Here is a 13,620-nt window from a genome sequence, read left to right as displayed (position 1 = left end):
TTTCCGCATTATATTTTCTATATAATTGAAATATCACAGGTTGTGCGTAGTTCAATCAATTGGTAAATCCAACCTTTGGTTTTTGATTGAAGTTGATCGACGCTTGGATATTGGTCTTTGGTACCATCCAATTTATTTCTCATATTAATCCGGCTCACAGATTTCTATTTGTTCGATTGCAGATTGATTTGAGATATAACTCTTGGATATATTTTCCTTGATTGAGTATGACTATCTAGTTGATTCTCTTGGAATTATATTCCAGTTGGTCCATACAGATTGCCTAAACGAAATATTGGGTGTGGTTGTTAGACCCCTGCTTTTTTATTATGTATCATGGGAAAATCTGTTTGTTTCCTGATCCGGATAGGTATTTATATTCGTATACAAACAATTGTGGAACTGTGGTAAGGGAACCAGGTTAAAATAATCAAACTGGTACGCAAGCTGAAAGTTCAGTGAACTCCGGAGCCGGCAAAGGTCTAAAGTTTGCAAACCGGTACATGAACTAAAAAAGTAATGTAGACTCCGAAAATTTGAGTTGATTCAAAGTTTGCAAACCGGTACGTGAAGTTAAAAGTTGTAAAGAGTCCGGAACTTGGTAATTGCATAAGTGCGCAAACCGGTTTATGAAATGAAAAGTTTTGTAGACTTTGGAACTCAGTAATTGCATATAAGTTTGCAAACCGGTTCGCGTACTATGACTCAGCCAATTCACGAACGATTCAAGTAATTGTACCTTGTACATATACAAACTATGTCGATCATTATTCAATTGCGATTAAATTATTTATATGAAGTAACTTGCATTTGATATTTTCTCTAATTAATACTAGACTCAATTGACCACATGATTGCGACTCAATGTTAATGTCTTAGTAAACATGAAAATAAGTGTTAAGCTTTTAAGTTCAAATCGGCTAGTTTCGGCTAACCATGTTGAACATAGTCTTTATATACGGTTCGGTTACGGTTTACTTAACCATAATCTATATCTTGTATATGTGATTAAGATTCAAAGCTTTCATCTAAAATTGGATATTGTTTGCTTGGTTCCAAAGATATCTTAGCTTAAACCTAAAGCAACATAGGCTTTGAAGTCTATATAAGGGGAACTCTTGGCAACTTGGATCTTTGAATCCCGACACTACCTTTTGGTGTGTCCTAGTTGTATCTAGAGTCGTCCTTTCCAGAAACCCTTTTAGATTTTAGCGACTATAAAGACTTCACTGAAATCCATGAAGCCAGGTCCAGTTATCTTTTATCTTGATAACTCGAGTATCCTGATCTTGATTGTTTGTAGAGATTTTTCCAATGATCAAGATAGATAGTAATCAACAGAGTATCTTCGTATCATACTTTGTTGATTCCACAAGTTTTATACTTATGAGGGGAATAATAATCTAGGATGCACTTCGGGTTGCATAAGTACGGAGTTTGAGGATAGCCAGACTTTTGTGTAAGTTACTATCGATTTCCATCACCTGGATCAATCGTTTGATCTGATCACCCGTTTATATCGTAAATCAGGAAATCAATTATATGCTTAATTTGTGGGAGGCATATTTGGTTTAAATTATTCAATTGAGTTGAAGCAACTCTTAGTTGTGGGTGATATCAGCTAAGGGAATCAATTGCAGATAGTCTTGCGAGATTCAAGAGGCATAAGGAGCGTGACTGTACCTTAATCGGTGGATTTCCTTTAAGGGCTCAATTACATTTCAGATTGAAGTTAATTGGTAGTAGGCTAGTGCCTGAAGCGGCTTAATACAGTTTGGTGTTGAATCTGCACTAGGTCCCGGGGTTTTTCCTGCATTTGCGGTTTCCTCGTTAACAAATTTTCTGGTGTTTGTGTTATTTTTCTTTTCCGCGTTATATTGTTTATCTTTATAATTGAAATATCACAGGTTGTGCATTGATCAATCACAGTAGCTAAGTCCAAACTTGTTAGTTGTAAAAGACTTGATTGATCCTTGAAAATTGGTCTTTGGTACCGTTCAAGAACTCTCTTTGTAGTTAGGTTCACAGATCCAATTCTGTAAACGTTCTAACAACAAGAGAGAGGGATATAATTCTAGGTACTTTCTTTGATTGAGTTTTTACTCTCGCAGTTGTGTTGATTTTTTCCATACATATTGCCTAATAAAAAGTTGATGGTGTATCTTGGTACCCCCTGCCTTTTCAAAAAGAGCTACATCAACCACGAATGTTCCAAAATGATGTCTTTGTTTTTTCACATCCCCTGTTTGATTTGGTTTCTATTATGAGTTCTCAAAATTGAGTGTTTGTAATCGATTAAGCAATCACCGTAAACAGGTAGAGAAGCTTTCCCATGACCAGAATGTAGTGTCTGCTTATGAACGACTTGATCATTTCTAATCAATATAGTTATTAATGTTGGTTTTTAATCTCTTACATATTTAGGTTACACAACTTTGGATTCTGCATGTGATGATTATGATTTTTGTGAATTTCATCATTCCAGACGCAGATTGGTTTTGGTTTATTCAACTTTATTTTAAATTGAGGGGTTTTGCATTGTACAAATATTACTGTGGGGTTGTTTTTCAGTGTTTTATACAATTACTAATTATTCCGTGTAATGCATTGTTCTTCTCACAACATTTGATATACAATAGTAACTATGTCTCTTTCTTGCTCTTGCTTTCCAAAATTTGATTACAAATAGAGCTAATATGTGAATTTTAGTTGTATGTGTGCGAATGCTCTTGGAATCTAATTATCTGATTGCATACCATGTACTTGCGTAAGTGCCTAGCAGAAACTTTTAATCATGTTTGATAATTTTAGGTGCCGAAATTGGAAACTCTGAGATGCAAATTCATGTTTCTTTTTCTTGGAAATTGGACTTCACCCTGTTACAATGTTATTAAAGCCTCCTCCAATCTTTAAGTCTTGATTACTTTATTCATAATAGAATTGTGGATGCCAGCTAGTATAATGATATCAAATTTTGTTAATAAGGAAGCCTTTCTATAAGAATGAGGTGATGTTAATATGGTAGGGGCAAGCTAAATATTCCATATCGTAACGCTACAATCACAGACCAATCTCGAACTGTGAACGAGAAGATTTAAACATTTTTTGTGTGGATATTCATTCTCTTCTGCTCCACAGGTCATACTACTAATTGTGCGTTGGTGGTGTCTTTTAATGTTAAATGTTGTCTTAGTTATAGTTTGTGAACGTGCAAGGATCCTTAAGAATTGAAAGAATCGTCGAATATTTAAAGTATGGACTGGAATGAACAAATAGGGAGGGATTTGAAAAAGTTTATCATGTTGACCATAGATGCTGACTTAGTTATAGATTTTCCATGTGGAGATTAATTTTTTTTCCCATGTTGGAGAAGTGTTAAATGATTAATGTTATGTCAAACTCGACTACTAGCGTCAACATTATCTTTCCCATAAATTAGTGCAAAGATTCCGCAAATTGGAGTTCAGGGATTGTACAGGGCTTCCATACCAGCTACATACTTAGTCAATTTTCAAGGTTAGGTTCTCATCTTTATGTTACATCACACGAGATAGCTTAGACTACTTTGTAATTTTTAACAGACACGAGCAGGACAAGTAAGTTAAATATATTTTGAAGTCTTGAGACAGAATGGCACTCGCATTGTGCATGGGTTGCTGATTCGGGTTCCATGCACTCGGAGCTGGAAGATTCTAGATCAACACCTTGATTGAGTGAAATAAGAGTTAGTTGCTTCGAAGTCAGCTAGAAACATCTGCGAGGAACCCATCTTTATATTGCTGAACCATTGAATTTGCAAGGAGCATTCATGTTTGAAGGTGTGGTTTTGTATTTTGGATTTCTTAGTACTTGAACTTTTTAAATAGTCATTTCGAATAATTTTCCATTTTGTAGTGTTTATCATATACTATATCAGTATCGTATATATGTCGATAGAAAATGTTTTTATTAGTATGTATATCGATAGAAAATGTTTATATTATGGTATGTGGTAATTTTCTTGCTTGAACAGTAGTGAATGTGGCGAGTCATCTGGTGGTTGGTTATTCACCAATAACCAGGACATCTTGATTGAAGGTGGTAAAGGCATGAGAAAGGTTTGCATCATACTTAGCCCTTATCATTTTAATCTCTTATTCGATGTTTTTGGATTTTAATAGTTAATTTCCCACGTCCTTTTTTTTGGGGAGGGGGAGGGGGGTGGTTTACGACAAATTATAATTCTTTTTCGATCTTTTTTCTTTCCTTAGGAAACATTAAAGATCCTACAGGAGAACTTCAGAAATCACTCATCAAGAAGCGATCACATGTCGAAGAACATGATGTAAAATAAAATATATTTCAATCTTCCTACGAACAAGATCTGGAAGACGCAACATTGGAGAATGAGATTACGTTGTTCATAGGTCACTGCATTAATGAAGATGTTGAAGGGTAAACCTGTAAATCTCTTACATCTTTCTTATCAAATCATTATTAGTTTGGTTTTCGTATATCGTCATGCTTTGGAATTTTCTCATGGTTAAGGCAATAAATTCTTAAGAATTAAATTTTTTTAATGAATGGCTGGGATGGACTCAATGATACAGGGGTTTCAGTTTTGTCTCGGCGAGAGCAACTAGATATGATACCCAATGTATAAACCTAAGCTTGCCTGTCCAGTTTTCAGAGCTTACTTAATGCCAAGCAAAAAACAACAATGTTTTAATATTATTGATTGATAGATTATGGAATATTTTTTTCTATTATAATAAAATAACTAAATTATAATGTCTTTTACATAGCAGGCAAGCGAGCAACAAGCTGCGCCGCAAGTTCTTTTTGGATTGCAAAACCTATCATTTTTAAAAACAAACTCTCACGAACTGGGAGTCATGGAATTATTGTGCATGACTTTCTGGACTCTTTTGAGAAGTCCAACCACCTCTGGAGCCAAATAACTGAAAGTGTCAAAAGCAAAGGGGATAAAAGCATGTCCATTATCAATATACGCCTTCTCATGCTTTGCTATCTTACCTGAGGCATCTCTCAGCGCCGCTTGGCCAACTGTAAAGGTGCCATGTCCAATGCCCACTAATGGGGAAATACCCGTGAGGTCAACACATGCATGTTTGCCATTAGCCCATCCAAAAATAAGAACGTCAGCTGGCTTAAGTGTAGATATCCCTTCAAGTGGGCTAGTCAAAAAATTGACAGCCGCTTCTTTCTTTACTGAAATGCCAGATCTCCACAATACATCATACAACGTATCCCTCACATGATCATGTTTATATTTAAAACCAGGATCTACCTTGCAATGGACTACATGTTCCCCGAACATGTCCAAACATCCTGTGATGCAAGCAGGACAATGTGTATCCGAAGGGTACTGAGGAATCATTAACATGTATTTAAGGATGGACCGGTACTCCATGGGTGACATCTTCTGCCCAAGTCCCTCAATCGGTATAGCAAGAAGAAATCCTGGGCATGTGCTGCTTGCAGGCAACCAAAGACCGCTTTCTGTATATCCGAGAGCTCATAGAATCTATCAATATCTTTAACGACTTTACCAAAAAGAGCACTCGCCAGGTTACTTCGTGCTTTAGGGGGGGCGGTGTCCTTATTGGTGAAGCTGGTAAAGTCATAGTCAGGAAGAGTCACTTGTAGTGTCTTCAAAGCCTTATGAAAATTGTCATCCATGGCTTCTACTCCACTGCTCCTTAAAATGTGATCTTGTAGTCCCCAGGATTGTACACGCGATGCTAGAAAATCATATTGCGACGCCTCCTTAACAGTGTATAAACCAAGACCTCCATATCTAATAGGCAGGGTAGATAACCTCCATCGGAGCTCCCCAAAAAAGACCTCCGCAAACCACAATGCCTCCACCACCTCTCTCAAGCCTTTATCAAGGATATCTACTGCAGCTGTAGTATATTCTGGGAAGCAAATACGAAGCCCAAAGAGCAACTTGGAGATGCCCATACAAGCACGTAATAGTAGCAATTCACTCCGAGGATCACGGAGCTTAGATAAAATCTGCATCAAATCCACTGCCTTTTCTGCTCTTCGAATAACAAGGTCTTGCACAAACCCAACATCAAGGTTGACCGTACCACCCAATAACTTGATCACCTTATCCGGCCTTGAAATTTCAGCAGGAAACCACCCATCTCTCCGGTCATCACAAGAGGACCAGAAAATTTCCGTTTTCCAAATATTCAAAATAAGTCCCATCTCAGGCCCATATGTCTGAACAACTGCAAGTGCTTTTGCCACTTCTGTAGTGCCACCAATAATAGTGCCATCATCAAGATACCAATCCTGTAAGGATAGCGTACACTGTTCATTTATCTTTGTTATAAGCCGATGAAGCACCAAAGCGAATAACAATGGACCTAGAGGGTTTCCTTGTTGCACTCCTATAGACGAATAAATATAATAATTTCCCACATACAGTCTTGCAGGTTGGCCATACAAGTATTATGGAATGAAAAGTTTAATTTGTTTGAAACAGAATGCACTCTCATTGCGCGGGCATCTTTGCTAGTAGAGATATAAAATCTTTACCAATTCTGATTTCAAGTAGAGTTCTCTTAGCATTGTGTGCACTTTTTTATTACTAAAAGCAAACCTAACGCATATTATCTGTTTGTTAAAATGCGGCAAAAATTCATCATAAATTTCAGTGTTCTGTGATACCACCAATAAAGTTGAGGTTAAAATTCAGGTACCTATTTTAATCTTTTTTTTTTTATCTTTTAGGTTTCCCTTTCAAAAAAATTTGGTTTGATTTAGATGTGCATGTTGAAAATACGGGGGTACTAAAATACACCACCAACTTTTTCTTATGCCACCTGCATGGACTAAACTCAAATACAATTCCGAGAATTGCAACTTAATGAATCTCAATCAGGAATTATATCAAGGGTTTATATTTATTTCTCTCATAATCAATATGTAAGCGGAGACAAGTCCGTGAACCTAATTATACAGTGAGAGTACTTGGACGATTCCAAAGATCAATATCCAAGATCAATCAAGTCGTATCCAACAATTACGATGGACATATCTACTTTGATTGATTTTCGTACAACCTTATATTTCAATTATAAAGATAAACAATATAATACGGAAAAATAAATAGCACTAACACTATAAATTTTGTTAACGAGGAAATCACAAATGCAGAAAAAACCCGAGACGTTGTCCAGATTTGAACACCAAATTGTATCAAACCACTACAGATTCTAGCCTACTATCAAAACTTCAAACTGGAATGTAGTTGACACCGAATCAACCATCACCTAAATTCAGTTACAGTCGCGCTCCTTACGCCTCTTGAATCTTGCAAGACTATGCGCAATTGATTCCCTTTGCTGACGTCCTTTACAGCCTAAGAGTTGCTTCAACTCAAATGAAGACTTTAAACCAATCTGCCTCCCACATATAAGCCTATATGTGATTTCTGTTCTGATCAAAGATTAAGGTGAGATAGGAAATCGTTTACAATAGACAAAGTCTAGCAAACCTCGAAATCCAATACTTACGACTCCCAGAAAGCAACCTATATTATTATTCACCTCACAAGTAAAGCCTATTCCGATTTCAACAAAGAATCGTTATATAGGAATATACCTGTGGAATCACAAAGTCTGAGACGAAGAAACTTTGCGATTTCTATATATCTTTCCTAATCGGAGTGAGACTCAACAATCAGTAGCAAGATCAGGATACACTAACTATCAAGATAAAGATAGTCGGACCTGGTTTTACGAATCCCTAAGCGAAGTTTTTTTAGTCGTTAAACCTAAAAAGGTTTAAAGAAGAGGACGACTCTAGTTTACAACTATGACATACAAGAAACGTGTCGAGGATTCAAAGATCCATGTTGCTTGAGTTTCTCCTTATATAAACTTTCAAAGCAAAGGTTGCTTTAGATTTAAGCTAAGGTAGATTTAGAATTAATCAATCAATATCCACCGTTATATGAATATTTGATTTGAGATTAACACAACAAAAGTATACACTCTGGTTTGGATGAATCATAACCGAATCGTGTACAATGACTTGTTCATGAAAGGTTAGCCGAAACTATCCTAACAAGCTATAAGCTTAACCATTTTCATATAACACTTTAAGACTTTAATTTTGAGTCACAACCATAGGTTATAATGTGATCAAATATGTCTAGATGTGTTTTTTAGAGAGTTGTTCAACTGCGATTATCTCATAGAAATGACTATAATGGATCTGAAAATATTCGACAGGGTAAGTACGTGTACCTACTTCTAGTTTGTGAGTTATTTTATCATTGTACGTGTATCGGGTTTGTATACCCTTAAGACAAAAACGATTTCAAGAGTTCACAAACTTTTTCGGTATGCATACTAGGTATGTGTACCAACCTGAGTTCACAAGTTCACAAATTTTTTTGGGTTTGCATACTTGGTATGTGTATCAAAAGTCGTTGCCAAACTATATCTACGTCGGTACATGTATTGGGTACTTGTACTGCGGCTTCAGACCTAAATGTAACAGTTTGTGCCAGTATATAAGTTGGTACGTGTATTGTCTTGTATCCATATATAGTAGTTCTATATCTCTATAATAATCAGTTTGAAACATTCCCAAATAACATCAACATATCACTGTTCCAGTCTATTTTCAAATGATCCAGGTTATTTTCAAATGATTAACTTGAATCATAATTTAGGTCATAAACAATAAATTGTTCTTAACCAAATTCATCGAGTTTTAAACAAATGTTCATAAGCTTAGTCAACATATTTTGAGAATAATTAATCAAGATAAACTTCACTCGTAATTTTTGTTGTACATGTAAAGTCCACTTTAGTCATGCTACATAGTCTTATATATAGAAAGGTGAAAACTTGAGTAATAGGTGGTTCAGTATTCACTCACCTTTTGTTGATGAAGTTCTCCAAAAGCTTCGGTTGATCTTCTCCTTCAAACAATAAAACACAGTGATATCAAGTACCCAACTAAAAACTTCTATCCTAATCTAAAGCTTGACTAAATGTAGACTAGAAATCAAGATATAATTTTGATCAACTAAATTTTAAAACAAGCTTGATATAACAACACTTGTGAGTTTGAACGAGAAAGCTCTAACATATGTGGTGAGGTGGTTTATTATGAGACTTATAAGTGATACATGGGGTTGGAATTTCAATATCTGTGAAGTTTCTTTTCAAGTTTAGGGTCTAAGCGGCTATCTTGAAACATCAAATTAGACATGGTATTTAACATATATATAATGTGAAAGTTTGAATAGAGGTGGTGTATGCATGTGATTTTTTGAGCTCAATTTTAGTTCAAGTAGAGATATCTTAGCATTGTGTTCATTTTTTCGTTGTTTTTAGAGAGCAAACACAACTCATTTTAACTGTTTTAGAAATGTCAATAACAAATTCAACACAAATTTTCACTCCATTATTATGGTATCTATATTTTTTCTCTCTCTATATATATATGTCTTTTCTTTTCTGTTTTCCTAATCGTATTCCGTTTTATTGGAATTTTTGTCACCTACCAAGATGAATTATGTTTCAGACCCAGTGTGAATGGTTCGGTTGTTAGCAAACTCTTACATATTATGCAAAACCACATAGATCAACTGATTAATCAGAATACTATCTTCTTCTTTTTTTTTTGCGAAAGAAAAAGAAGCAAATTTGATTAAAAGATAGGCTTCACAAAGTGTGAAAGCTATCAAAGCAAAATGCAAACATGGCTAAAAATAGCTCATGCCAATACAACATTCCAATTACAAATTATGGTGCTCAAGGAGATGCCATCAAAGATTTTTGTGTGTCTAACCCAATTAAATAGACTACATTTCAGTGCAATCACAAGTTGATTCCAGTTTCTTCTCCTAGTACCATATAAACGATTGTTTGTTTCACCCCAAATTGTCCACCAAATGGAAAAAGGAAGCAAACCCCACAGTTTGTGCTTCATCTTCTTACCTTTATTGTTTGGCCATTCCCATAAAGTTGCCTTCACAGAATCTGCAAAAACCCAATCAACTTCAAAGCTACTGATGAAGTAGTTCCACAATTTATAAGTTTCCTTACAATGTAGATTTAGATGCATGTTAGTTCTTTCTCAGTGTTGCAGAATAGGCAGTTACTATGATCTGATTTCCCAGCTTTCCGCAAATATATAGTCAAGAGTAGGAACACCATTATTATAGCATAGAGACCACACTAAGAAGGAAACTTTTAATGGTATTTTAGAGTTCCATAACTGCTTACGAGGAAAAACAAGATAACCATCAACATCCAGAGATTTATAGCAATTTGCAACAAAAAATTCACCTCCCTCTGCAATCCATTGTCTCTCATCCTCCTCACCAGCATTACCAGATATAATAGCAGGATCACCCAACAGCTGTAGCAAAAGGACCACCTCCCCTAATTCCAGCTCATTCAAGTTTCTGGAGAAATTCAAAGACCAAGATGTTTCTGTAGAAATACACTCCATAACATAAGCATTCTTCTTTCTTGATAATTTGTATAAGGAATTAAAAGAAACTAGCAGAGATGCATCTCCAATCCATTTGTCTTTCTAGAATAACACTCTACTACCATTTTGAACTGTAAAGAGCAGTTCTGAGCAATATGATCTCTAGCCTTGAGAATATCTGACCATGAGTTGTGTTTGGTAGACATAGTAGAGGTGCTTGGCAAAAAATAATAGGGATTACCACCAAATGTTTGATGGATAATCTGTCTCCACAAGCTCTTCTTTCAGATCCATACCTCCAAATCCATTTACAGTGTAGAGCTTTGTTAACAAGCTTGAGCTTCTTGACACCAATACCCCCTCTATTCTTAGGTGGATTAGCTTTTTTCGTTCAAGAGACCCAACTTTCGCAGAAGAACCCCAAATGAAATCCCTCATAGTTTTCTCAATTTCTTTCATAACTGAAACATGCATTTGATACATAGATAGATAATAAACTGGCAGACTTGCTAAAAAATTTAACTGAAAGCTGTCTTTTCCAGCAGAACATTCAAGAAATTAGAGTTGGATGAATAATTGGAGGTCTGATTACATGCTAACTGGATGGGTCATTAATAAGGATTTAGAGAAAAGAAGATTACAAAGAAGGAAGTGGAAATGGTGTGCCGTCTTCCAAGACTTAGCTCACCCCTGAGTATATTAGGAATATTCAGTATTGTCAAAGTCAAGTCAATTGACTTTGACTATAGAGGTCAAACTATATTTGTCTAAGACACATTGAATATGTCTGAATATCTTCTGTAGGAGATTATCTTGTATTCTTCTTACACATTCAATACAACAATAATTGTTTTCTCTTCGTCTCTTTCTTCTCTGAAAACATTCTTCATTATCAGGAGAAGTATATCAATTCTCATGGTATCAGACTGGTAATCGATCCTCATAAAATTTAAACTCAACAAGTTTTAGCTTTTGGGTAATAATCATTCAATAAGTTTTTCCAAATTCTTTTTAGGGTTTCAATCAAAAATTTATGGTCTCAACAAGATCTGGAAATCATACAAAGAAACTGAAAATTCATAACACCCAATTCAACAACAACAACAAGAACATCAACAATAATTCAGTAATTCAAAATCTGCATCAAGAAAAATTTTCAAATCAAGAAATTATGCCGACTTCCGCTGGAACTGGTAATTTTTGTTCTTTACCTTTTAACAACATCACCAATTTTGTGTCCATGAAATTAGATGGATCGAATTAGTTATTATGGTGTGACCAATGTGAAGGAGTTTTGATCTCCACTGATCTTTTTGGATATGTTAATGGTGAGTTAGTTGAACCACCATAGAAGTTAATTGTTGATGGGGTTGAAACCATTAATCCAGCATGGGTTTCTTGGAGAAAGTTAGACAGGTTTGTTTCCACATGTCTTAAAGCAACATTTACTGAAATTATTAGTGGTGATGTTCTTGGTCTTGGCACTTCAAAAGAGATAAGGGATTTCTTGCATACTAGCTTCAGAACTCAGTATCTTGCTAGGAAAAACATTTTAAGAACTCAATTACATGGAATTATAAAGGGTAATCAATCAGTTGTAGTATATCTTCAAAAGATAAAGTCAATTGATGATTCTTCGGCTGCAATTGGAGAAAAGGTTAATGATGCAGACTTAATGATGTTTGTCATGAATGGTTTAGGTCCTGAATATGATGTGTTTGTTATATCCTCACAGAACAGAGAAACACCATATAGTTTTGGTGAACTAAAAGCAAAACTCTTGTCCCATGAACAGTTTTTGAGTGAAAGACAACATCATCATACTACTGTGTATGATGCACAAAATGTTACTGCTAAACATTCAAGAAATAATTCAAATGGTCATAACAGAAGAAATGGTAATGGAAATGATGGAAACTATAGGCCTAGTCAGTATCAACATGGTTCTAGTTAAAATGGATCTACTGGTTCAAGCTCTAATTCTAATGGAAGACCTTACATTGACTATTCAAAAATGTTCTGTCAGATATGTAAGAAAAAGGGTCACTTGGCTACCAGATGCTTCTTTAGGTATCATCCACCACCAAATGGAGCTTCACATACTTCTAATCAAGCACATTATGCACATTCAAATACTGGTGCAAGTGGTTCAATTAGTGTTTTTAACAACTCAAGTTCTACTCAACAAGCTTTTACAGGCCTTCATGTTAATATTGTTGCCCTTAATGATGAGCCATCTACTTCTAATACTGTGTGGATTACTGATAGTGGTGCTTCAACTCATATGATTGGAGACAGGGTTTTGCTTCAAAATACTTCTGATTACAAAGGCAAGGAGCATGTTCATATTGGCAATGGTAAGAAACTGTCCATTTCTCTTACTGGTAGTACAGTTGTTAATACTTCAAACACTAGTTTTAGGCTAGACAATGTTTTACATGTTCCTGAGATGAGACACAATTTATTATCAGTAGATAAATTTATCAGAGATAATGATTGCTATATCACTTTTGATCCTTATGGTTATGAAATACGAGCTTGAAGGATCATGTTCTGTTAGCACAAGGAAAGATGATAAATAATTTGTATCCCATTACCTCTACTATGATGCAGTTTGATTTTTCATTTCTTGTAGCTTCTTTAAATATTTGGTATAGTAGGCTTGGTCATCCATCTTTAAAAATTATTCAAAGTCTTAATTCTCATAAAAACATTGTTCTTAAAAATTCTAATTCTTCTTCTTCATTATGTCATCCTTGTCAACTTGCAAAAAGCAAGAGATTGCCTTTTAAATTATCTTTATCACATGCTTCTTCTCCACTTGCTTTAGTTCATTGTGATGAGTGGGGTCCTGCTCCTATCACCTCATTGGCAGGATATAGATACTATATTATGTTTGTTGATAATCTTAGCAGATTTCATTGGATTTATCCAATGCAGCTTAAAAATGAGTCTTTACAATGCTTTGAACATTTCAAAAACTTAACTGAGAATCTTTTTAAAACAAAAATAGTTGATTTTCAAACTGATGGTGCTAGTGAGCTAGTTAAAGGCCTTTTTAAAACTTTTTTGGAAACATCTGGCATTCAAATAAGAATCTCTTGTCCTAAAACTACAGAACAGAATGGTCTTGCTGAGAGAAAGCAT

General features: G+C 35.2%; 1 protein-coding gene across 1 annotated transcript; it reads left to right on the top strand.

The window, feature by feature from the left end:
* Positions 1-11,644: 11,644 nt before the first annotated feature.
* LOC113279998 lies at positions 11,645-12,427 on the top strand. The gene is made up of 2 exons (XM_026528629.1): positions 11,645-11,666; positions 11,862-12,427. The coding sequence occupies exons 1-2, from the start codon at positions 11,645-11,647 to the stop codon at positions 12,425-12,427; spliced, it is 588 nt and encodes a 195-aa protein (XP_026384414.1).
* The last annotated feature ends 1,193 nt before the right edge of the window (positions 12,428-13,620 follow it).

This window comes from Papaver somniferum, chromosome 5 (assembly GCF_003573695.1).
Source record: "Papaver somniferum cultivar HN1 chromosome 5, ASM357369v1, whole genome shotgun sequence".
Taxonomy (NCBI): Eukaryota; Viridiplantae; Streptophyta; class Magnoliopsida; order Ranunculales; family Papaveraceae; genus Papaver; species Papaver somniferum.
This window is presented reverse-complemented; position numbering and strand designations above follow the sequence as displayed.